At 47.7% G+C, this 27,500-nt stretch overlaps 1 protein-coding gene across 1 annotated transcript in view; it reads left to right on the forward strand.

Moving 5' to 3' along the window:
- Positions 1 to 27,500, forward strand: part of adgrb2 (adhesion G protein-coupled receptor B2) — a gene marked incomplete at both ends in the record, with an annotated part of 188,245 nt that overhangs the window by 80,365 nt on the left and 80,380 nt on the right. The window contains 8 exon segments of the mRNA XM_084455426.1: positions 1,927 to 2,033; positions 3,146 to 3,340; positions 4,108 to 4,176; positions 5,072 to 5,180; positions 6,786 to 6,932; positions 14,967 to 15,045; positions 19,354 to 19,456; positions 25,352 to 25,395. Coding sequence (XP_084311552.1) covers positions 1,927 to 2,033; positions 3,146 to 3,340; positions 4,108 to 4,176; positions 5,072 to 5,180; positions 6,786 to 6,932; positions 14,967 to 15,045; positions 19,354 to 19,456; positions 25,352 to 25,395 — 853 coding nt within the window.

A 27,500-nucleotide genomic window follows, 5' to 3' on the forward strand; every position in this document is an offset into this window, starting at 1 on the left:
GAGGTCACTGAGGGCCGGAACTCTTTTTCTTTAATATAAAATTGAATAAAAAAAACAGGGCTATATAACTGTATAATCGTGAGTTGAAAGCATCCGGTCTGTCTTTTAAGTGTCTGCCTGCAGCGGGCATCCTGACTCTGCATCTGAATGACATGAAACCACTTGAAACTGACAGCTGTCTGTGCCCAGGCAGCAGCCTACGGTGTGTGTGTGTGTGTGTGTGTGTGTGTGTGTGTGTGTGTGCGTGCTTGTATGAGTGCGTGCGTGCGTGTGTGTAAATAGCCACACAAGACGGCAACAGCAGCTATCTCACAGTGCATGGACCTGGCAGCCTGTGTGGGGGGTCTGTCAAGCTTAGCCCAAGTGAAAGATACGTTATTGCTAAGAAGCTTATCTTAACAACATTAACTAGAGCATCACTGTTGATACAGTATGCACCATTTCACTTTAGGCTATTTGACGAGTGCAGGACTCAAGCAAGGCCGGCTGGCTCGAGCTAAACACTAGCTACGTAGTTACCAGCAAAGGCCAAGGGATGTTTTTTTCAAATGAAATTCTGTAATTTTTTTTTTTTTTTTACATTGGTACAATGTCCTTTCATGTTCTTAAATTCACTGACATCTTGGATTTCTTGTTTTCCCCTACCCCTCTCCCCTCAAAAGGCTGTGCCTTTTTGCCAGGTCGTCATTGTAAATAAGAAACTGTTCGTAATGTCTTACCTGGTAAAATAAAGGTTTCATAAAAAAAATATAAAAAAAATAAAGAGGATTTTAATCAAGCCACTGAGGTTACATGCTAGTCTGCCAAACAGACAAGCTAGCAGGATACGTGAGAGGTAGCTACTTGATTCTTGTAGGCCTATACAGTTAGTATACAGTTTGTAATAGTTGCAATGTTTTGCATTTGTAATAGCAATGATGGAATTAGAATATATTCATTATTATTTTGCATTTATAAGTACAGCATAGTTGGAGCAAAACATGGCAGGGGACTAACATGACAAAAAAAAATGGCGCGTGCACATCTCAAGTTTTAAATTTCCCCTGGACCTGACTCATTTCAAATCCCTGCTCACGGCCCTGACCGTGTAGTCCAGCACTGAGAATCCAGGTAGAGCATCTCCATTGGCTGTAGTGCTAAAGTACTTAGGACAGCCGCAACGCCTCGACCGGCCTGTTCTCTCTCCAGAACCGTCTGACCGCTCGGGTGTTGAAAACAGCAGCGGCACTGCTTCATTAACGCTGAGCAGCTTCCTGTTCAGTCAGACAGAAAACCAGAACACAAGCTGATAGATGGAGCCTTCCCATAGTGTGTGTGTGTGTGTGTGTGTGTGTGTGTGTGTGTGTGTGTGTGTGTGCGCGTGTGCGCGTGTGCGTGTACGTGTACGTGTGTGTGTGTTTGTGTGCGTGTGTGCATGCATGGTTGTGTGGGTGGCTGGGTGTGGATGTGTTTGTAAGTGTGTGTGTGTGTGTGTGTGTGTGTGTGTGTGTTTGGGTGGTTGTGTGTGTGTGTGTGTGTGTGTGTGTGTGTGTGTGTGGACTCATCATCATTATGAAATGGATTCCAGCAGCACAGCCAGGCAGCTCTCATGGAAGCCCCTGAGGGACAAACCTTCATTCCTACAGCTTCATCATTCACATTGTCTATTTCATCCTAAACCACTATCTCTGTATTATGTGGAGCTTTTTCTCTCCATGGGACTGTTATGACATAGTTAACCTCAACAAAGGAAAAGAGATTGAAATGGCAACCATGGGAAATTCTTTATCAACACATGTCGATTATATCCCCGGATGAATATTGATTTGTTTTATTGTCTGTTCCCCTTTTTTTTTTTATCTCCCTCCCTCTCTCTCTCTCCCTCTCCCTCCCTCCTCCCCCCCCCTCCCTCCCTCCCTCTCTCCCTCCATCCCTCCCTCTGACCAGGTTCTGCTAGTCGTCGTTGCTTGCTGGACACTAATGGAGTTGCTTACTGGGGTCCTCCGAGCTTCGCCAGATGCGTCTCACTTGAATATAGATTTTTACATTTATCTGTAAGTTACACCCTCAGCAAACCGCCCAATCACCGCCTCACGCTCTTTCCCTTGACTGATCTCAAATATACCCCACTTAGGAGTGATATGGGGAGAGGACATGTTTTTTTCTCTCTACCTCCCTCTCTCTCTCTCTGTCTCTGTCTCTCTCTTTAGTTTTGTTTCATTCTATTCTTGCCTCCAGTCTCAGATCTTCATAAAGTCCAATCAGTTCCTTTGACAAGTTGAAACGGTAGTCTGCGTCGTCGTCCTCAGAAAGTTATCCCGCTCTGTTCACATCACAAAGAGACTCTGATCTATTATCGCTGCCGAGAGTCCTCTCTGTTCTCTAATTACTTTCTCCAAAACTTCGCTGCCATTGATTAATGTGTAAAGTGACTTTCTACTGGAGCGTTCATCAGCCACCATTTTCCTGCTGCACGACCTATGACCTTACGGCGCCATGCCGATGATGACAGGCGATGGGGTGGGGGGGTCGCGTGCTGATTGCACTGTTCGCCTGGCGGCTAACCCCCAATTAGCATGAGGCCCTGGCTAATTAGGTTTGATAGTTCTGTCTCAGTGAGCGCCATTGGAAGCAGAACGATCCCAATCTGCTGTCTCACTCTGGACATGCAGTAGAGGTCACACACACACACACACACACACACACACACACACTCTCACACGTACATTCTATCTCCCTCTGTCTCTCTTTCTCCCTCCGTCTGCCCCTCTCTCTCTTCCCCCCTCTCCCTCTATCTCTCTCTATTTTCTCGCTCCATCCCTCTCTCTCACTCTCTCTCTCGCCCTCCCCTCTCTCTCTCCCTCGGCCTCTCCCCCCTTCCTCTCTCCCTGTCACTTCCTCCCTTTCTCACTCTCTCTCTCTCCCTCTCCCTCGCTCTCTCCCCCTTCCTCTCTCCCTGTCACTTCCTGCCTTTCTCACTCTCTCTCTCTCCCTCGCTCTCTCCCCCTTCCTCTCTCCCTGTCACTTCTTCCCTTTCTCACTCTCTCTCTATCTCTCTCTCTCTCCCTCGCTCCTCCCCCTTTCTCTCTCCCTGTCACCTCCTCCCTTTCTCCCTCCCTCTCTCTCTCTCTCTCTCCCTCCCTATTTCTCTCCCTCCCCCCCACAGCTGCGAGAGCATCTTGCGAAGGGTCAGAGGACCCTGGCTGGGGAGGGCATGTCTCAGATCGTCAGGAGTCTCCTGGAGCTATTGCAGAGGAGGAGCTACTACAGCGGTGACCTCCTGTTCTCCACGGAGATTCTGCGAAATGTGACGGACACCTTCAAGAGAGCAACCTACATCCCAGCTCCCGACGACGTGCAGGTGGGGGCGGAGGATGATTAAAACGAAAAATAAAATAATTACAATGTTCAAACGTGCGTGTTGCATCTCTCCAGTTGAAACTGACGTGCACGTGATCAAACGTGCGCATGCAGACGCACGCGCTCACACATAAGCACTTAGGTGGCAGATATGTCATATTTCTCTCTGTCTCTTTGTCTTCGTCACACACACACACACACATTTTAACCGTGTATTTATGTCCAGAAAATTACACACAGGGACACAAATACTAACACCGTGTCCTAACTGCTTGCGACGCGAGCAACAGAACGCGACATCGCATGCTTGCTGTCCTAACTGAAACCGTTAAGTTTCCTATTCTGTTACGTCATTTGTCTATATTCCCAACTGAAGACAGTTAAAGAACGAACGCCTGAAAATAGGAACAGGGCGAGCGTCAAAAGGGCAGTTAAAACGTTGCGCCGCTTCGTGCTGCGTCGCTCGCGTCCAGTTAGGACATAACAATAGAAAACAAAGCAATGGAACGCATGTTTGCCGCTGACGCTCGCTCGCGTCGCGTGTAGTTACAGTAGGACACGGTGTAACGGTGCAATTAATATAGCCTACAATCACAAGCTCATGGACCAGCAGCATAGCTTTACACACATTCTTCAAGGGTACAAGTAGCAGCGTCTCTGCCATATACGACACACACACACACACACACGCACACACACACACACATACACAAACACACACGCACACACGCTTATCAAAGAAAATGTATCTTCTTCTTCCCCCTCTAGAAATTCTTCCAGGTAGTCAGCTACATGTTGGACATAGAAAACCTGGAGAGGTGGGAAGACGCTCACCAGGTCGGTCTCTGTAAAGGTGTTGTTGTTATTGTTGTTGTTGTTGTTGTTTTTTACTGGCTCTGTGTTTGTGGTGTGTGCATAATGTGTGTCTATGTCATAAGGTGTGTGTGTGTGTGTGTGTGTGTGTGTGTGTGTGTGTGTGTGTGTGTGTGTGTCTTGGCATCTGTGCGTATGCATGATTGATGTGTGTGTGGTGTCTGGCCTAGTCACGGTCCAGGGATTCACATGGCACAATGCTGGTGTCTTTATAAGGAGGTCATACAACTCACCTCTTTACCATTCAGAGAGGATAGCCCTTCCTGTGTGTCTACATATTGAGTGGTGTTGTGTGCACGTGTGTGTGTGTGTGTGTGTGTGTGTGTGTGTGTGTGTGTGTGTGTGTGTGTGACCCTCCTCCATGCCCTTGAGTTTGTTTGCCATCTGGACTCTATAAACAACAGTTTTGCGGGGCACAAAGGATGTAACACCACACAAACTCATCATAGCCGTGATTCTGACGTGTCAACTCTAATACAGAAATGATATCTCTCACAGCCCAGCTCACAAGCGCGCACACACACACACACACACACACACATACATTTACCTGTACTAACAGACATGAATAGATGTACTATGCAAACACTTGCTCTCTCAGTACTATATTCACATCATGTGACACACACACACACACAGACATACACACCCAATTATGCTAACGATGTTGATGATGAGGGAGATGATAACATTGAGATGAGTTTATGCATGTGTGCGCTTGTGTGTGTGTATGTGCATGTATGAGTATGTGTGTGTGTGTGTACTAGATTGTTAGTGATGCTAGAATGCGACGACACATTGTTTCCAGATGCTGTTGTTGTTGTTTGTGACGACATGAGTCGCTGTGGTGTCCCTCCAGGTCTCCCCGGGCGCAGCCCTGCTGATGAGGGTTCTGGAGGATTTCATCCACCTCATTGGGGAAGCGCAGAAGCCATTCCAGAGTTTCCTGGTGGTCACCAACAACCTCAGTTAGTACAAGTCCTACTGTAACTCCCTACAGGATGATGCATTTATATACTAGTGCTGTCCGTCAGTTAAAAAAAGTTAATTGAGTTAATCACAAGTTTAAAATACTAGTATTTACTGGGGGGAAGATAAAACAATTAGGCATATGTGTTATCTCAGAGAGTGTTTTCACAAGTGTTTACTTGGTTACACGGTAACACGTTAACATTGACAGCCCTAGTATATACGGTTCTATATAGACGATCAGGGAAGCATCTAAAAAGAAAAGGTTGATACAGAACCCTTTTCAGTGTAGTAAAGGTGTGTGTCCACCGGTGAGCTGTATTTTAGAGCTGGCACTGATTTCTCGTTGTTTATAATGGTTAATTATCTCTAGAGGGCTCTGGAGATGAGGGCGGTGTTCCAAGCGCTTTTTACAGTAGCACTGTTGCGACATGCGATTTAGGCCTTTTTTTTCCCCAATTGAAAAACGTTGAGCTTTTTGGGCTAAATTGCAGGCTGTAAAAGGCTGTTCTGATGATGAGGATGGTCGGTTTTTGGCAAGACTGCACAGAGACAGCGAATGTTAGCACTAGCTAATATTAATAATTATTAATAATAAGAATTCTGGACTTCAAGGCTCTTTATTGGCCACACATGATCACACAACACACATGAGTGAGGGACACACACACACACATTCAGCTAATATTAATAATTATTAATAATAAGAATTCTGGACTTCAAGGCTCTTTATTGGCCACACATGATCACACAACACACATGAGTGAGGGACACACACACACACATTCAGTGGTTGCCGGTGGAAATTGTTCCCTATGCACGTGAGCGATTTTGGGGTTCAGTGTCTTGCTCAAGGACACTGGCACAATGCCGAGAGCTGGGATCTATTCTATTCTATTCTATTCTAGCTTTCCCAGTGTTCTCTAAGCAGCTATAAGCAGCTGTAGACTTCAGCTACATACAGCTCGCCAGTGGACACACAGCCTAAGGCTTTATGTTTTAAGGTTTTAAGGCTTTTTCGGTTCTCTGTAGAAGGCTTTTCAAGGTAAAATAAAAAATAAAAATAAAATAACCTTTGGAGTTCCAAACAGCATGTTATACAGTTGAAAAGGGTTCTACTCAGAACCGGAGTGTTCTACTGTACTGTACTGTATGGAACATTTTGGGGTCTCTATTGTTACAAAAAGGTTAAATATAGCCCTTTTATCTTAATTAGTTGTCTGGATAGGTCGCACAGCTCGATAGGAGCTCCATTTCCAGGACCGTACGGACACAATCTATGGAGAATGATTTTGTAATTAACGTTTATGTTTTCTGGCATTAGCATCTCATTTGATGCAGATGGATGTGACCGTTAAACCAATGATTCTCCTAGTATGACGATAGTCCATCGACCTGTGCTGTGTCTGGCCGTATCGCTTCTATCTTTCTTCTCAATACATTTCAAACGCTTTTTTGTTTTGTTTTTTTTACGTTTATTGATTGTTGCTGTGTGTATGTGAATGTGTGTGCGTGCGTGTGTCTGTGTGTGTGTGTGTGTGTGTGTGTGTGTGTGTGTGTGTGTGTGTGTGCGTGCTTGCCTGTGTGTGTGTGCGTGTGTGTAGTGATCACCATCCAGCGCGAGCCCGTGTCGGCGGTCTCCAGCGACATCAACTTCCCCATGAAGGGGAGGAGGGGGATGAAGGACTGGGCGCGAACCGCCGAGGACAAACTCTACATCCCCAAAGAGGTCTTCACACTGTCCTCACAAGGTAGGGTCTCCCTCAGACTCCTCCTCCTCCCATCCTCCTCTCCTTCGTGTAACCAATACGTTTCAGCATGGCCAGGGCGGGACTCGAACCCCGGTCTCCTGCGTGACAAACGCCGTTTTAACCAGCTACGCCGAGGAAAAGCTAGGTCTTTGTCAGCGCGGGTGGACTAACTAACAACTCATTACCTACTCGGGCCTCTCGAAGACTCTGGGCGCGTTAAGTAGCTGGGCGCTTGCATTATAATTTGATTTTCAAAACCACTTAACGTTCTGCTCCAACTGAGCGCCGAGTTGCTAGGAGACGAGAACTTTTCACCTGTTGTCAATCTTGTGTAACGAGCATCCTTTCAGCATCCAACCTTGTTTTTTTGGGCTCAGGTGATGATGATGACTATAACGTGGTGTTTGGCTCAGACAGATCGTAGTTCAAAACTGCGCACTTGTGCTCTGAGCAGATCAGTCTGAGCGTAACTGAGCAACCCGTTAAGTGAATTCTTCTCACTGAGCGCAACTGAGCTGCTCAGCTACTTAACGCGCCCTCCATTTCACCGGGTTACATTTGCACGCTCTCCACACACAACAACCCTCCCGACAGGCCCTCACCTCGCATTCAGACCTTCAGAAAGATCAGGCCGGGCCGACCGTCCACCAGGGCCGACACTGAGAGCAGGTCCCCGACCTTTACTGGTGAGACATGGTGAGAATAAGAACTCCTCATCTAAGAATAATAGGTCCTCGTTGGGACATTACAGCAGTTTGTCCGACCTCGCTGGCGCGGTGGGGAGTGGTGCAGAGTACAGGCAGTTCCGGGGAGGGCTCGTTGAGAGACCGGGAGGAGGAATCCGTTCCTCAACCAGGGTGCGCTGGGAGGGCCGTCCACATCCTCAGGAAAGAGTGGGTGTCGTTCGTGTGCTAGGATGCCGAGCAAAGCTTCCTTCATCACGCATCTACTGTACAACGGCTAACATGACCAGCATGCTTCCTGACCTGCGTCAAAATACTAGTTCAGTCGAGATCACTTTAGTCAAAATTGACCCATTTATTAGCATGCAACACTATATACGGCATATGAATTTTTACGCATATGAATTTTGGCAGTGTGATCTGTTCGGGGGGCCCCCTGCCTTACACGCATGTGGAAAGCGGCAATCTAGATGTTCCCCCCCTCTGGCTCGCTTGGCCCAGAGTGCCGGAAGAGGGAACGGCATCTAGCCCCCTGCCTCTATGACGATCAGAGTGGGCCGCGATCGGGAAGACGCTCGGAGGTAACTCAGCCCACTAAGACCGTCAAAGAGAGCCACAGGGGGACTGCTGTACATTATAGTCCCTGGCCTCCACGGGCCAGCGCTTCGTGGAGTCCGAAGGAGATACAGCCTAGTGACTCTGCCTCCATGGTGACCGGAGGGACCGCTGGATGGCCCTTCGGAGATGTTTCAGCCCACGATCACCACGGAGCGCCACAGAGACTAAGCTAGTGTAATTCCCCGGCTTCCACTAGCCGACACATAGTGGAATACCAGAAGAATGCAGCAATACCCCGGACAGAGAGCAACGATGACAACAAAGATGACATCGACAGAACACAGGCGGAGCAGGGGAGGAGGTGGGGCGTGTTTTGACAGCTTAAATACATGCGCTCTAGCGAGCTGAACCAATGCTATGACAGCTGACAGTCAGCTGGTGGGTTGCGTCACACGGGGTGTGACTGATTAGCCTCTGCCGATTAGCCCGGCGTAGACATCCGTGCCTCGTCTGAAGTTACGTCGGAGACTTCATTAGAATTCATTTCAAGTACTTCAAATTATTGCATACCGGGTACAATCACTTGGTTAGTTGCAAAAGCCCATCCATCCGGCACGCTAGATAGACTCCAGCAAATATTAAAGGTATTTGAAAGGAGTTTTGTGATCTACATACATACATTGACTTCATCTGTGAGGGAGTGGATGCTGCAATGTCCTGACACCATGGCAACCAGTGTCCTGACACCATGGCAGAAGGAAGCCAACAAGTCAAAGTAGGATAGAAGGAACGTGAAGATACAGAGAGAGTGAGAGAGAGATAACTTGAGAAAAATATAGACTTAGGGCAGATGTACTAAGATGTTAGAGGTAGTTTTGGGTGTAGTTTTGTTTGTTTCGGAGCGCACAGAACTGCAGAAGGGCAAGTTACACTTTTCCTACTCATGCATATGCATTCATGGGGGGCCGAGGGAAAATGTGAGAAATGTGCAGAAAAAGGGGGAGAGATGCACAAGGAGAGACTGATTAGTATTCTGTTGTATGAAAACGGTGAAGTGCATGTAGTTTCTCCGCCTTTGAAAAGCAGGTGTAATCCAGTTAGTGCGTGACCCACCAGACTACACATAACCACATCCCTCCCAATATAGGAACGCTACCTTCCCCTATCTGAGCAGACTGCTCAATCAAAAATGCATAATCTGAATACATCTCCTTTTAAAGCGGCTCAATGTAGTTTTTTAACCTTAAAATAACAGCTTCAAAATCATTTCGATGGTACACTGTCTTGTAATAGGCAGAAAGTTGCCTCTTTTGTTCCCACCCCTCTCCCAAAATGCTTCTTCTTATTATGTTTGTTGTAGCGGGCCACTATTTTCACAGAAAATCCGTAACGCTTTACGGCATTACTTCACACACCACTCTGCTGGCTATTGCTATAATAATAGTAGAAATTCTCAAATCACAGTATTATACACATCATGGTGGAGGCGAAAAGACCAAATAGGAACATCACAGAAAGAGACATCCAAAAAAGAGAAAGAGACCAAGCCAGAAGCCAAACTAGTGTTAATATTGCTTTGGCTTTTACTTGCTGGCGGGAGCTTGAAAGGCTGCAAGACTGACGCAGAGCTGGCCTCTTTGCTGTTGAACTGTACTATTGTTAGCTAGCCTATATTAGGCTAGCTAGCTTGCTATGTCTTATGTTGAAATCGCTTAGTGTTTTGGCTGTGCTACAGTAGCTGTGAATGTATGAGGATGCATGTAATCTAGCTAGTTTGGGCACCATGTTCCCTAGCTAAACTTTAATCTGGTAGTGTAGTAACTTTTTAGACTAATTGCTAGCGAGTTAGCGTGCTGACGAAGTGTAATGAAAGGCTATGAGTCTGACTTATGTTGTGAGAATTGCTTGACGTTTGGCTGTGTTAGCTGTGAATGTCTGAGGATGTGTGCTGACTACATTGCGTGTGTTAGACTGATGTTTGCTTGCTATTGTAACAGTTGAGTTAGAGTTGGCAATCTGACAAAGTGTGTGGTATGTGATTTATTGCATCACTAGTTGGCTACCCACACAATAGGATTGTCAGGAGCATTGTGCAGCATTTTATGACTAGTTGGCTAGCCACACGGATTGTCAGGAGCCATGAAGTGCAGCATTGTATGATTTGTAGTTACCGCATTTGGAGATGGATGCATGCACGTGTGTGTGTACTGTTGCAAGTTGGGCCAACGAGACTGTCAATAGACCGACATTAGTTGTGACTATCACATACATTATATCTAGGAATATATATATATATATATATATATATACTAACTAGGCCCATTTATTCCAGCTATCAACTGTTTTCTGTTGTCTCATGTGGGTGTTTGGGGACTGGTTTCACAAATGCAGGCGTGCAGCTGTAACTGAACAATTCTACGGCGGTCGTGCAAACGTGAACCTATAGGGGGCGCCAAATCACAAAAATACCACATCCTACGTTGGGCTGCTTTAAATTATGTCTAGTTTAATGCAGCTTAATGCACTTGTCTTTTTTAACTTTTATATTGTAAAGGACATGTAAATAAACCTGATGCAATTTGTTCCTCATTAAACTTGAACTTGAACTATCCCTTGTTAATCATGGACATACACACGCAAAGATGGAGACAGCTAGCTATATGTTGTTAATTAATCTAGCTACTAGTATTGTGAAACACATCATTTATCTGGTAGCTGGCTAAATAGCTGGATAATGTGATAGTATTTTAAACTGATCTAGTCAAAATATTTACCAAGATACGTTCAAAAGGTTAAGTCTGGTTTATTGTGAAAAACAATACGAGCGCAAGGACTTCCTGAAAACGCAACAAGGGTGGTTTCGTCAGCGAAGTGCCGTTTATGGGTTTGCTGTGGCTTATATGCAATCAAAACAAAGGTACGGTGCTTCCAGGATGTGATTGGCTACTGCATTGTACATATGAATGGCAGGCGTGGCCAAGAGTAAAGACATGTGACATGAGAAAAAGGCGGTAGTTTCTAAGAGGGACAAAGGGATTTGGGGGAGGTGATGAATTACAAAAGGAGTGAGAGGACAAAGGTTTAAGGTGTTTGGATGTAAATTCCTGAACAATAACGTTACCTAACGTTAGTTGTGCACACTAGCCGGGCTAAATACCAATGGCTACAGATCCCAAAACTGACCTGTGTAACGGCAAGCCGGGGAGGTGAGAGTTTAGCAAGCATAAAACTGTCAACAATGGCATCATGTCTAGGGGTTTTCTGAAAAGTTGAGATATTTTCAACTTTGAGCGCTTGGAGCGCTCCGCTCAAAAACAGCCGGAGCGCTCGGAAAAAGACGCTGGGTGCTGCACTTTTTTTAGGCGGCCACCAACGCTCTCTCCTCATTGGACAACAATTGAAAAAAGGCGCAGGCGCAGAAAAAGGCGCTATGTGGACACGGGGCCTTAGAGCTTCTACCCTGTAGGAACGCAGAGATGGAAGGCGGACATAGAAGGTGGACAGGCAGAGATAAAGGTGTAATATTGAAGAGGGAGAAATGAGAGGAGAGCAGCGGATGAGAGAAGCAGATCTGCAGCACTGATCCTGTCCTCACGGCCGCGCTCTGGACTGACCCCCCCCCCCCTCGGGCGCACAGTCACACCCCGCGGGAAATTGCGAACATTTGGTTTCCTGTCGGTTCCCTTGAGCGACATAATGAAAGATCAGACATGTTTCAGACCGAGACCGGGGGGTTCCAGGCCGGGGGTCCCTGTCGGATGCTCGGGACAACACAACCTCTCAGCGTGGCTTTCTCTCCCGCGGTGCTCTCCCCTTTAAACCCTCCCCTCTCTCCTCCTCCTGGCCACCCCCCCCCCTCTCTCTCTGTTAGCGCGTTTGACAGTTCTTTTCTCTTCCCCTCTCTGTGCCTCTGAAGCTCAGTGATAGGACGTGGACGCCGTCCTGTTTGGAGGTCATGGCCGGCTCCTTTCACCAGCAGAGACGGGCCCTTTCATTGTGGCCTTTACCTGATTGCTATCAGCTTGTTTGGTTCATTTAATGGATAATCACAGGCTTTCTCTGGCCGACAGCTCAGGGATACAGGGGGCGAATGCGCGCACGCACACACGCGCACACACACACTAGCACACACACACACACACAGGCACACATACGTACGCCTACTCACAGCCCACTGCTAGTCTCATGACACGCTCCAGTGGCCTAAGGCTGGCCAATTCACTGATCCACCAGATGGAAACTGACCTCGCTGCTAGTAGAAGAGGCTGACACCGCAACACACTCCCACACACACACTCCCGCACACACACACACATGCACACACACACACATGCACACACAGACACACACACACACAGACCTAGATCACCCCATGTATCGGACCCGCAAATGCACTGACACACACACACACACACACACCGTCACATTAAGCACAATTTGCATAAGGTAGAGTTGCCTTAATGAAGCTGAGTGAGCTGTGTGTGTGATAAAACACTGTCAACATGCCATGCCTTGTTAAGTTAGAGAGTTAAATATTGAATACACTTTGGAGCAGCAATGGAAGCCCAATCTACAAGTAAGTTGCTTCATGTTAATGGTCAAACATTCTTTCTCATGCGCTTGCTCCAAACATACTGTACAGTACAGTACATGACAGAACAGGACATATTAACACATGAAGGTAGAGCTCACCGCACAGAATCTGACGTCTTTCTGCGACTCCGACAGACTTCTGTGATAGAATTTCAGGCATTTCAGCGAACTGCCCTGGCATCCTGTTTGCAACCTACTGACAACCTTTGAAGCTAAAGCAGGATCACATCTCCAGGGGGGGGGGGGGAGACCCCCAGGCCTCGTTTATGATCCTAGTGTTTACTAAACTGTGGTCTCCTATTGTGTCATTGTCTTTGCAGAACCACCTGGTCATATCACTCTGTTGTACCACGTGTTGAACTCTCGACCTCTCGACCTTGAACTCTCGACCTTGTTAGTTTGCCATTGTTGATGATGTTCGCCATTGCTGATGGCGTGTAAATGATGAGTTAGCCAATCAGATAACTGGCCCTATCCGGGTCATATCCAGGCCGAACCTTGAATATAAGACCGCGCAAAATAGAATTCTTCAGTTCTTGGGTGAAGCGCTTTTTTGTGTTCCATTCAGGAACCCGGTTGCAACTGTATGTATTTTGGAATAAAGAACCAGTCTTTGAACGGTTGGTAAGAACCTCTGCAAAACTTTTTACTCTTGATTTATACATTGATAATTACATCAAATTTATCTATAACACTTCACATGACTGGTGGTGATTTTCCGTAACCGGAACGGTGTGACAAACGCGCTCGTGAAGGGAAGGGAAATGAAACCCGCGTGACCGAGCGGTCCCGTGGTCCCGGTCGCGTTTGCGTAGTGGGTCTAGGAGTGTAGGAGGGGAGCGGCGCCCCTCTTCCTGCCGACCGATTAAACATTTACGCACAATGCAGCAGGGTTTTCTCATCCGCGTGCCCATGCACGCCGCGTCCAATCAGCATCCGTCGCGGTCGCCGGATGCCGCTTTGATCGCCGCCGGACTCTTCCCTCATAGGCTGACCAGATTCTGGATGAATTACCCCCGGGGTGTATGATGAGAGCTGCCCCCCCCCCTGCTTAACTCCCCCTCACCTCCCTCCCGCCATCCCTCCATCCCTCCCCCCGTCCCTCCACCCCCCGGTCTCGGCCCACGGAGCGAGAGAGCGGAGGATATTCGAGACTCATCCCTCATCCCTCGTTCCAGACAGGGTGACATTTACAGAGCAACACTAGCGCACGCGTCCGGGACGGGACGCTTTTAGTGCTTTTAGAAAAGCACTGGTCCATGGAGAGAGGGATGGACGGAGGGAGGGAGAGAGGGATGGACGGAGGGAGGGAGAGAGGGATGGACGGAGGGAGGGAGAGAGGGATGGATGGAGGGAGGGAGAGAGGGATGGATGGAGGGAGGGAGAGAGGGATGGACGGAGGGAGGGAGAGAGGGATGGATGGAGGGAGGGAGACAGGGATGGACGGAGGGAGGGAGAGAGGGATGGATGGAGGGAGGGAGACAGGGATGGACGGAGGGAGGGAGAGAGGGATGGACGGAGGGAGGGAGAGAGGGATGGACGGAGGGAGGGAGAGAGGGATGGATGGAGGGAGGGAGAGAGGGATGGACGGAGGGAGGGAGAGAGGGATGGACGGAGGGAGGGAGACAGGGATGGACGGAGGGAGGGAGAGAGGGATGGACGGAGGGAGGGAGGGAGGGAGAGAGGGATGGATGGAGGGAGGGAGAGGACAGATAGAGTGGGCGGAAGAGATAGAGAGCACTGAGGGGAACAAAGGGATGAAGAGAGGAAGATAAGGATGGACAGAACCACCACAACGGAGGCTGAGAGAAGTTTCAAAGTGAACGAGGAAGAGGGGGGGGGGGGGAGGGTTGGGAGAGTTGTCTAGACGATGGAGGGAAGGAGGGGAGGAGGTCAGGGTTAAAAGAAAAAAAAAGTTTGGATTTCAGCTCAGTGACAGGGCCCTTTTTCATCTTTTGAACTTTCGCCTCTAAAATGTCACGTTGTCCCTCCCTGATCTGCCCCTGGCGCCCAGCCCTGCCCAGCGGGCCAAGCTGACCTTTGACCCCGGAGCCCTGCTCAGACCGCTGCTGCCTCTGGCACTCTGTCTGTCTATCTGTCTGTCTGTCTGCTGTGTGTGTGTGTGCATGTGTGTGTGGGTGCGTGTGTATTTTTTCTAGTGATCTATTCACATACTCTGTTGGGTTTTTTTGTGTTTCAGAAGTCGAAGCAGAAACGGCCTACTTTGTCATCGGAGCCATTCTGTACCGGACCCTGGGGATCATTCTGCCAGCACCCAAGTGAGTGTGTGTGTGTGTGTGTGTGTGTGTGTGTGTGTGTGTGTGTGTGTGTGTGTGTGTGTGTGTGTGTGTGTGTGTCCTATCCTTAACCTCTTTTCTTCCTCTCTTAGCTGCATACTTTTATTTTTATTTAAACTTATTTATTTACAGAGGGAGTCCCTTTGAGACACAGATCCTTTTCCAGGGAGCCCTGCTTCCAGCCTATTACTAATATAATAATAATAATAATAATAATAGCCTAATAATAATGCCAAATCTCGACGATGATAATAATTATAATAATAATAATAATATATCCTAATTATTAACTAACTTATAATAATATAGCCTAATACAAATATAAATACAATTTATTTAAAATACATAAGAATTCACAAATTTTCTCTACCACCTACAGTGTGGTTACTTCTCTGTAGTCCCCTCTTCTCTTCCTCCTCCCCATCTCCCTCTGTACCTTTCATCTGCCCTCCTCTCCCACTCCATTTCTACCTCTCCTCATTCTCCTTCTCTTCCTCCTCCTATTCTCCCTCCCTTCCTCTCCCACTCCATTTCTACCTCTCCTCATTCTCCTTCTCTTCCTCCTCCTATTCTCCCTCCCTTCCTCTCCCACTCTATTTCCTCCTCTCCTCATCTCCCCCACTCTCTCTCTATCCCTTCCCACCTGTTTCTGCCTGTCTTCATCCCTCTCTCTCTCTCTCTCTCTCTCTCTCTCTCTTTCTCTCTCTCTCTTTCTCTCTCTCTCTCTCCAACCTCTCCTCTTTGTCGTCCCCTATTGCCCCCCCCCCTTCCCTGTCCCCCTGTCTCTCCATATGTTGTTTCTCAATGGACCTGGGTCAGTGCTCCTGGTTATGGCTTACTGGGTGTTAGCCTGGTGTGTTAGTCTGGTGTATTATCCTGGCGTGTTAGCCTGGTGTGCTATCCTGCGGTGTTAGCCTGGTGTGTTAGCCTGCTATGTTAGCCTGCTAGGGTAGCCTGCTATGGTAGCCTGGTGTGTTAGCCTTGTGTGTTAGCCCGGTGTGCTAGCCTGCTATGTTAGCCTGCTATGTTAGCCTGGTATGTTAGTCTGGTGTATTAGTCGGGTGTGTTAGCCTGGTGTGTTAGCCTGGTGTGTTAGCCCGGTGCGCTAGCCTGCTATGTTAACCTGCTATGGTAGCCTGGTGTGGTAGTCCAAATAACAAAAGAAGAGGCCTCGCACACTATTGTAAAAAGAGGCCGACAGATGCAAAAATAATCAGGCTTTAATAAACCACAGTGCAAAAAAGTGACAAAGTGAAAATAACAAAAGAAAGGAAGGTTTGGGTCTTCAGACCATCATCAGCCATAGTATCAGCTTGCTTGTAATGGGTTTAAGTAGGCTGGCAGCCACAGGGAGGAGTCAGTCCAGGCGGGGCTGCACATCAATCAAACAATTAGTCAATAAAGACAATTAGCCTACATGAAACAACCTTTGTTTACAGAGCAAGCCTAGGAATACATACAGAGAACCCATAAACTTGTTTTACAAATAGTACACCTATGTCTGACAGTATGTACATCTTACTGAAGAATATTCTATTTCATAGCTCCATACATGTGTTCGACAAACAGCCTGTAACAGACACCGGAGGTAGGGCTGTGAGCTCTGGCCCTGAGAAGAGAGGGAGAAGAGTTATTACAAGAAGCATGAAAGTGACAACTCCTCATTGAGTCCATCTGGATGCAGTATCTTCATATAGAAAATCCATTTACATTCGGATTTAAAAATTTCAGATCAATGTCACCACCTCTGCGTGGTTTACCAATTTGCTCGATGACACAGAATGAGAGTGTTGACACAGGATGATTGGCTTCGTGAAAATGTCTTGCAACAGGGGATTTGGTGTCATTTCTACGTATAGCGCTTTTATGCTCAATGACACGTCTTGACAGGTCTTATAGTTTTTCCTATATACTGTAGTCTGACTGCATGGACATGATAAGAGATAGATCACACCAGCAGATGCGCATGTGAGAAATTGTCTGATATTGTAGGTTTTAGAGGTCACATGACTAGTGAAGGTGTTTGTTCTCTTAGAATTCTCACATGCTGTACAGTTGCGGCAAGGAAAGAAGCCAATCATCTCGTCCAAACAGCTCTGACAGATGGGACAGTGGTGTCCGCCCGTACAAAGTAGTCTCTTCGCTCTATAGTAAGAGAAGAGAGGAGGGTCAGCGAACAGTTTCTTACAGACAGGATCAACAGAAAGAACCCATCTACTCCTCTACCCCACCTACACCTCCTCTACACCTCCTCTACTCCTCTACCCCCATCTACTCCTCCTGTACACCCATGTACATCTCCTCTACTCCTATACCCCCATCTACACCTCCTCTACACCTCCTCTCCTCCTCCTCTACACCCATCTACACCTCCTCTACTCCTCCTCTACGCCCTCTACTCCTCTACCCCTCCCCCATCTACACCTCCTCTACATCTCCTCTCCTCCTCTACCTCCATCTACACCTCCTCTATACCTTCTCTACACCTCCTCTACACCTCCTCTCCTCCTCTACCCCGATCTACACCTTTACCCCTCCTCTACACCCTCCTTATCCTGTAAACCTCCCAATGTTTTCTAATGATGGCCTTCATGTCCACACTAAGGGGAGAGTAGGAAGTGGTACATACACATGAATATTTTTTGGAACCACGATTCCTGGCTTGGCTGACATCTATGTGACATACTTTCTCTAGGGCTGTATCCAGCCAGCAACCCTCTCACGAAAATTCACATACATTTTCTGGGCCTTCAAAATCCTCCATACTGGAACAGATAAGTCTCAGAAATGGAGAACCTTTCTTCAATGGGGTGCGATGAGAGCTTGCAAGATGCTGTTTTTGTCTGTTGGTTTCGTATAGAGAGTGGTGGAGATCTGATTATCTTTTATGCACACTTTGGTATCTAGAAAGGAAACCTCCAGAGTGCTCCACTCAACACTGAATTTGATGGTAGGGGTCGTGTTATTTAGGTATGATACATACTCCTGTAGGATGACTAATGGGCCCTGCCATGTTAGAAAACAGTCATCAATATACCTCTTGTACATGAGGATATGTCAGCCTGGTGTGTTAGCCTGGTGTGGTAGCCTGGTGTGTTAGCCTGGTGTGTTAGCCTGGTGTGGTAGCCTGGTGTGTTAGCCTGGTGTGGTAGCCTGGTGTGTTAGCCTGGTGTGTTAGCCTGGTGTGGTAGCCTGGTGTGTTAGCCTGGTGTGTTAGCCCGATGTGTTAGCCCAGTGTGCTAGCCCGCACCGCGCTGCTCTGCTGAATGCTAATGGGTGCGGCCTCTGTTGGTTTAGGTCTGGCTCTGGGGTCCGCGTGTCTCATTAGCTTTTCACCAACACGCTCCGAATGCTTCAGACGCTGCAGGGGACCAGGGCCACTTGGGCAATCGCTGTTTGCAGCACACACACAGATATACAACCATACACACACAGATATACGACCATACACACACAGATATACGACCATACACACACATAACATACACACACAGATATACGACCATACACACACATAGCATACACACACAGATATACGACCATACACACACATAACATACACACACAGATATACAACCATACACACACATAGCATACACACACAGATATACGACCATACACACACATAGCATACACACACAGATATACGACCATACACACACATACAGTAACATACACACACAGATATACGACCATACACACACATAACATACAATGAGACCACACACACACACACACACACACACACACACACCTTCTCATCGTTGTTTGCAGCACACACACATATACTGTACGACCACACACACACATGCTAACACCTACACACACACACACACTCATATCTGATTTGTCTCAATGCGAAATCAGGTGAATAACAAAGAGAGGCGTGAATAACAAACGAGCGTGCGATAGGCTATACCACAGCCTACAGGGTATCACTGCACCCATACAATCAAAAGAGAAATTAGGGACACTGTGTTTGCTGTAATGTCTTTGATTTAACAAGCCAGGTGATTGGTTACGTTGTCTCCCAAGGGACAAAGTTCGTGCTAGCTTGTTATTCCAAGCAAGCAGCGGTTGCTATGCAACTTCATGCTAAATCAAATCTAATTAGCACAGTGAAATATCAAACGTGAAAGGGAAAAATGCAATTAGATGTTATAATAATACCACTAAAAAAATACAATAAAAATAGAATGCTTCTTTTAAACGATTTGGTTGCATGGTTGAAAATGACCGGTTGTAATAATGACTTCCTGTGTCCCCTACCCCCCCCCCCCCCATCCCCAGAGCCCAGGCGGTCATCAACTCTAAGATCCTGACAGTGACGGTGCGACCGGAGCCCAGACCGAGTGAACCCATGGTGGTGGTCGAGCTGTCCCCGCTACTCAACGTGAGTACTGACAGCACTGATTGTTATAACATGATATAACACTGCTTAGAATGTATCATACCATGATAAAGACTGATTAGAATGAGTCATATCATGATATTAGACTGGTTAGAACACATCATACTGTAGCATGATATAGACTGGTTAGAATGCATCATAGTAGGATATAGATTGGTTAGAAGGCATCATATCATGATATATGATGTCTAGAATGCATCATACTGTAGCATAATATACACTGGTTAGAATGCATAATAGCATGATGCTGGCTAAAGTTTAATAGCGTGATCCAGGTTATAATGCATAATAGCATGATGCTGGCTAAAGTTTAATAGCGTGATCCAGGTTATAATGCATAATAGCATGATATATACTTGTTATGAGATGCCACGGCATGGCATTGTCATATTACAGTGTAATGTAGTGTTACCTCTTGGCAGTGAAAAATAGAATCCAGTTAGCAGTTAATGACTTCGAACTTCAACTTCTTATTTACAATGTAGCGTAACAGTTTGGTAATGTGCTCATATTTTTCTAGTTGAGTAATAGGCCATGAATGACCAAACAGCCTCTGTTGAGAGAGAGAGAGAGAGAGAGTGTAATGAGATGTACTCCTTCTGACCCTGCTGAAATGTGTGTTTAATTATGCATTTTGAAAATAATGTTGAATAGTTAATGTCCCCGTACGCAGAATGAAGCAAACGCACACACACACACACACATGCACGTGCACGCACGCATGCACACACACACACACACACACACACACACACACACACACACACACACACACACACACACACAGCATGATGTATGGCCTGGAGTAGCCCACAAGGTATCTGCAGATGAAATGAGTCTCTCTCTCTCTCTCTCTCTCTCTCTCTCTCTCTCTCTCTCTCTCTCTCTCTCTCTCTCTCTCAGAGCTAACCAGGACCTCAGGTCAACATTATTGCACAGTTGCTTCATAATTTCTAAACTCATCCTCCTGTTCTCTCCATCCTGCCTACGCTGTGATCTGTTCACTCCATTGCCATTAGCTCTCTCTCTCTTTCTCTCTCTGTCTCTTTCTGTCTTTCTCTCTCCTTCACTCTCTCTCTCTTTCTGCTCCTGTTCCTCTCTGTTTTTACTTTTAAGGAGGAGGTGTAGAGGAGAAGTAGATGAAGAGGTTTAGAGGTTTAGAGGATAAGGAGGGTGTAGAGGAGGGGTAAAGGTGTAGATCGGGGTAGAGGAGGAGAGGAGGTGTAGAGGAGGTGTAGAGAAGGTATAGAGGAGGTGTAGATGGAGGTAGAGGAGGAGAGGAGATGTAGTGGAGGTGTAGATGGGGGAGGGGTAGAGGAGTAGAGGGCGTAGAGGAGGAGTAGAGGAGATGTAGATGAGGTGTAGATGGGTGTAGAGGAGGAGGAGAGGAGGTGTAGAGGAGGTGTAGATGGGGGTATAGGAGTAGAGGAGATGTACATGGGTGTAGAGGAGGAGTAGATGGGGTAGAGGAGTAGAGGAGGTGTAGGTGGGGTAGAGGAGTAGAGGAGGTGTAGAGGAGGTGTAGATGAGGGGTAGAGGAGTAGAGGAGATGTAGAGGAGGTGTAGAGGAGTAGAGGAGGTGTAGATTAGGAGTAGAGGAGGTGTAGAGGAGGGGTAGAGGAGTAGAGGAAATGTAGAGGAGGTGTAGAGGAGTAGAGGAGGTGTAGATGAGGAGTAGAGGAGGTGTAGATGAGGGGTAGAGGAGGTGTAGAGATGTAGAGGAGGTGTAGAGGAGGTGTAGAGGAGGTGTAGAGATGTAGATGGGGTAGAGGAGTAGAGGAGGGGTAGAGGAGGTGTAGAGGAGGTGTAGAGGAGGTGTAGAGATGTAGATGGGGTAGACGAGTAGAGGAGGGGTAGAGGAGGTGTAGAGGAGGTGTAGATGAGGGGTAGAGGAGGTGTAGAGATGTAGATGGAGTAGAGGAGGAGTAGATGAGGTGTAGAGGAGGGGTAGAGGAGGTGTAGAGATGTAGATGGAGTAGAGGAGGAGTAGATGAGGTGTAGAGGAGGTGTAGATGAGGGGTAAAGGAGTAGATGGGGTAGAGGAGTAGAGGAGGAGTAGAGGAGGTGTAGAGGAGGTGTAGATGAGGGGTAGAGGAGGTGTAGAGATGTAGATGGAGTAGAGGAGGAGTAGAGGAGGTGTAGAGGAGGTGTAGATGAGGGGTAGAGGAGGTGTAGAGATGTAGAGGAGGGGTAGAGGAGGTGTAGAGATGTAGATGGAGTAGAGGAGGAGTAGAGGAGGTGTAGAGGAGGTGTAGATGAGGGGTAGAGGAGGTGTAGAGATGTAGAGGAGGGGTAGAGGAGGTGTAGAGATGTAGATGGGGTAGAGGAGTAGAGGAGGAGTAGAGGAGGTGTAGAGGAGGGGTAGAGGAGGTGTAGAGATGTAGATGGGGTAGAGGAGTAGAGGAGGAGTAGAGGAGGTGTAGAGGAGGGGTAGAGGAAGAGGAGATGCATAGAGAGGGATAGCTACTCAAAGTCAGGAGGACGTTGTGTAAACCTCTCCTGCTGCCCCTAACATGATCTGAGAACCCCACAGAGAAGAAACACTCTGGTCTGGACCCCTGTGGTAGGACAGTGGAGGGCAAACACACAACACACACACACACACACACACACAGGTGCACTCACTACTACTATGTGTGTGTGTGTGTGTGTGTGTGTGTGTGTGTGTGTGTGTGTGTGTGTGTGTGCGCGCGCGTCTTGTAGTTTGCAGCTAAGGGGAGGTCGACCTCAGACAGGAAAGGAATGCCCAGATGAGGTGCTGAAGCAGCACCATGGCAACAGCTGTTGAGGGAGGGGTCACGTGGGGGTGTGTACAGGTCTCTGTACCGGACAGGGTCCTAACTGTGAGGACATCTGGTCTGCACTCCCCCATACAGCTCCCAGATGACCACTGTGTGTGTGTGTGTGTGTGTGTGTGTGTGTGTGTGTGTGTGTGTGTGTGTGTGTGTGTGTGTGTGTGTGTGTGTGTGTGTGAGAGTGAGTGAGTGAGTGAGTGAGTGAGTGTGCACTGGTGAGCAAGAAGCAGGAGGGCAGAAAGTGTGTCCCTACAGTACGGTACACCAGATGCCAAAGCGCCCCCCCCCCCCACCCCCCCATCCCCCAACAAGTCATCCCTTCCTTGCCCTCTAGGTTCTGGGCTGGCGCTGTTTTGGATCTGTGCTAATCATCCCTAACTCATTCTGTGTGATACCTCATCCCCATTTGCTTAGCAATAATCTCATTTACCCATTATCAGTCAGAGTGATCAGTCGAGTGGCCAGCCGTGGTGGGAGATATTAATTGGAACGTCCATCCGTTAGCAGTGCTAAACCCTTTGAATCATTTTAAATTTATTTATTTAATTTTTGTCAGAAAGCAATTAATTATTTTGCCTAAATATTGCCAATCAAGGTACATAGTATCCTTGAGCATTTAGACTTAAAATTGGCCAGATTCCTAAAGAATAAGGTGATGATTCATAAGCAAATTAAATGAGACATATAATTTCACTATGAACTATGCAGATATTACCCACAGCTATCATCATATTATCATAGTATGTTCAAGCCCCACTGAGACTGAGGCTCCTGCGGGAGGCGCTAGTCGAGCAGACACAGCAATTACGTGTCCTGTCACCGTTAGAGAGGGGATCGACAGCGTGGGGGGAAGCGCTGGTGTCAGCCGTGACGGAGCCAGCGTTAGCCTAGCGCTAACTGCCCTGACTGCTGATTGATGGCCGAGCGCTACCAGGCGGCTAGCGTAGCACGCGGGCTAACGCGCCCACTGGGGGAAACGCGTGATCCCCAGGCGATGCCCGGCGGTGCGCCAGCGGAAACAAAGGCCTGTCTGTCATCCATCAGTCCAGCCCCGCCCGTCACCGGCCCGGCAGGGATACATAAATGATGCATCGCGCCTTCTGTCTGTCTGTTCCTATGGAGATCGCTCAATGGACTGATGTGATGGAGGACGCATCGCGGTCAACAAGGGTTCTATACTGTAGCTCCAACCCATCCATGTGTGATAGATCAGGGATGACCTTGACTGTGATAGGACAGGGAAGAAGTGCTATTCTACTGCATCCTGTTCCTGTCCCTTGTCCAGGAATTTACATCCAAACACCTTGGGCCTTTGTCTTTGTAATTTGTCACCTCCCCCCAAGTCCCCTGCAAAACCCAGTTTTCAGTCATGTAAAACACCTCAGCTCTCCCTCTTTTGTAATTGTGAGCACACTCTGCATAGCTCTTCCTCATCTCTTTGTTTAGGTCGGAGGGGCCCCACCTTGGTCTTCCTCGTCCTGATTCAGACTTTTGTTTTCTTTGTTTTCTCATGTCACATGTCTTTACTCTTGGCCACGCCTGCCATTCATGTACAATGCAGTAGCCAATCACATCCTGGAAACACTGTACCTTTGTTTGGACTGTACATAAGCCACAGCCAGAAGTGACTGACTTCACTTCTCTGACAAACCACCTTTGTTTGCGTTGTTCAGGAAGTCCTTGCGCAAGTATTTGATTTCATTCAATAAACCAGACTCAACCTTTTGAACGTATCTTGGTAAATCTTTGGACTAGACAAGTCTAAAATACTATCACACCCTCCATCCAATCATCTGTTAGGGGACTCAAGGGGACCTACAGTGTGAGGGAATTGAACTAGCTTGTGGCGCCATGTGCTAATTATCTAAAGAACCCTTTAGGTGAAATTAATGACTCAAATCTGAGGTTACCACCGAGAGTCACTGGTTGGATTGCTGGACGTGCCCATCTGCCATGGCATGGACTGGCACTGCCACCCATGGCTTTATAATGTGATAATACCCTCGGGCCACCAGGGGGAGCCCACTCATTGAATGTACCGTAGGCTCCGGTCATCACTGGAGGGTTGACCTAACCCTTCCTATCCTAGCTCCCCATGTTTGGGCTCTCGTGTGTGGGTAGTTGACCCATCCGGCCAGCCATGAGTGTTGTCCCTCTCTTTGGAAGATCCAGACCGTATTTAACCATGCTAATGGTCTACATGTTGGCTCGCTGGTTATCTCTTTCCTTCTTAGATTGGATTTCCTCGGTGTGTGTCCACATCAAGCCCAAAGTGCTTAAAGCTCTTATCTGGTTCTTGGACCTGAATGGACAATTGTGATTCCCTATTGATTACTGTCTGATTCCTCCAACTTAAGATCACACACAGATAGATAAGTGGATAGAGCTGGTACAGACCCAGATGATTCATTTAGAGCAATCAATCCACTAACCATAGCTGATCACCAGTGGAACAAGCCCCAGATGAGTCAGTTAAAGCGATTGATTCCCTGATTGATTCCCCTGATTGAGTCATAGCGAGTCTTCCTGGCTGGCACGCACCACTGAGCCCTGATTACAGAAGGAATCACCCGCGCTCCTCAGCTCTTAAGATCGGATTTGGCTCCAGTGAGTCGATGGATTAAGAGGGAGCTGATGGCAAACAGGCTGCTGTGCTGTCTAGACTGTAGAAAGGGCTTGCCTTGTCTCTGTTTAAATGTGTGTGAGTGTGTGTGTGTGTGTTTGGGGGGGGGGCAAGGAGAGTTCAAACTGTATTTTAAAGGGGGGGGGGGGGCGGATCTCCCTCTCTCTCCTTTCTCTCTTAACCTTTCTCCCATGCCCCCCCCCCCCCCCCCCCTCTCTCTCTCTCTCCTCTTGGTTGCTAGCTATTTCCCTCGCTGTCCTCCAGCAGTGAACGTACCGCTCCCCTTCTCTGTATCCCTCTCCCTGTCTGTCTGTTTACCTCCACCTCCATCCTCCACGCACCTCCACGCATCCTCCCCAGGCGCTGCGCTGTTTCCTCTCTGTTCCTCCAGAGCTCATCCTATCAGGCGACAGTCGCAGTTAATCTTCCTCTCTCCTCCTCCCTCTCTTCTCTGCGCAGGGAACGTCAGACCCGCAGTGCGTTGTCTGGGACTATGGCAACCCGTAAGTTATCTTTATTCCACTTCTGTGTTTGTGTGTGTGTGTGTGTGTGTGTGTGTGTGTGTGTGTGTGTGTGTGTGTGTGTGTTTTGGATCTAATTACTGTTTTCTTCCACTCTTTCACTTCCTGTGTAAACTTTAATTCAACAGTTATTTTTAATAATTACAGTATTTCCTCCGTTCCAAAGCACTGACAGGGAAGTGCATCCAGAGCTCTTCCTCAGCCTGCTCGTGTCATGGTATACCCTTCTTTATGTATTTGACAGAAACATATTAGCCAGCCTCACAGGAATGACTGACGGAAATTACATTCGAACTCGACAACTGAATTTGACCTGGGGCATGTAAAGGCAGACATCTTTTTTAAACACAGACATCTCACAGCAAGTGAGAACACAATATTGGAACTCTATTTCTTAGCCCCTTCTCTGGGATAACAACCCCGCAAAGTCAATTAGCAGGCCGACAGATTGACTTCTCCTCGGCTCAACAGACGACAGCCGAACTGGATTCAAAGCGAGACACATGCAGGACAGAGTGGACTTGGGCCAGATGGACTTGCCAGACACTCTTACACACATGCTCATTTGTTGTCTGTCCTTTGTTATTTAGAAAGGCGCTACATGAATGTGATTTATTATTATTAGTAGTAGTAGTAGTAGTAGTAGTTGTATTATTGTTGTTGTTGTTGTTGTTATTATTACACACATACTACACAAAAGTCACACATACTGCACACAATACACACATACTACACTCAAATCGACACAATAATCTACATAGTACTAAAGGCACTTTCACACAGTCGTACTGTTTCCCCTGAACGACGGACCTCTGGGGCTAATGCTCCGTGTTCACCGGGGCCTGTGGGCGGGTTCGCGGGGGACTTTCAATCTACCCCAAAAATACCCAGCTCAAGAGGTAGTGCTCCTGCCGGGGGGGAAAGTACTCAGTGGGCAGGGCGGCAGCGCTGAACATTTCTGATTGGCTGAGTAGGGAGCCTACTGGCAAAGTTTTATTTCAACGGCGCCATGTTTAAATTCACTGCGCAAGACAGCGATCACGTCAAAACTGCTTTCCTAGTTCAACATTGTTTGAAAAAAATAATAGTTTGCCATAGACAGAGAGTTTTATAAGTCTGTGATAAAAACCAAAACACTTTCGTGTTTACTGCAGAGCATCGTCGGGATTTAAACTAAACTGAATAAATACATGTGTAAACATGAAACTGCTTTGCTAGTTCATTCTTCTAGTAGCTAAGACATCTGCTGGAAGAAAAATATTTCTCCCATTTCATTTTCCGAGAATGAATTTTCTCTCTCACACAACTTCCTTGATGTAGCAGGCTGTAAAGCAGGCGAGTCCCTTATCTCCCGTGCGCGGGGTGCAGGGGCGGACTGGCCATCGGGAGCACCGGGAGTTGTCCCGGTGGCCTGGGGCGCCAACTGGCCTGACACGCGGTGAATGGCATGCCCCCACCCCCCCTGTCAACAAATCGCGCAGCATTTACCTCGCTGTCTGAACGCCATCGACATGGGGAGCTCTAGGGAACAGAGAGTTCTAGGGGGTTTCACCCCGGGGGAGAAGTACAGGGGGCTTTCTGGCGAGAAAGCGCCTTATGTGACATTCATAAACGCTCGCCCTCACACACACACACACACACAGTTTCTGCCTCAGCCATTAACAGCCACTCCAGTTTTGGCCCTTCCTGTTGGCACCGAGACACTCCATGTTGTGGACAGCGCTGCCATTTTTAAACTCTGAAACATGGAACACACTCAGTGAAATGCAGACACACCAACACACACAGACACACACACACACACACAAAGTATCTGTGTGTGCAGGCTGAGAGAGATCCTAGCTCCACCCGGGACCAGAGAGTGATAGAACATGTTGGACAAAGCTGCCAGTTTTTGTTTGTTGAAGGAAGTCTCCTCTCTGTCAGCCTGACAAAGCTAAAGCAGTAGAGAGAGGGAGGGAGGGAGAGAGAGAGAGAGAGAGAGAGAGAGGGAGAGAGAGAGAGAGAGGGAGGGAGAGAGAGAGAGAGGGAGGGAGGGAGAGAGAGAGAGAGGGAGGGAGAGAGAGAGAGAGAGAGAGGGAGGGAGG

The sequence above is a fragment of the Borostomias antarcticus genome, assembly GCF_949987555.1.
Source record: "Borostomias antarcticus genome assembly, chromosome: 21".
NCBI classification, from domain to species: Eukaryota; Metazoa; Chordata; class Actinopteri; order Stomiiformes; family Stomiidae; genus Borostomias; species Borostomias antarcticus.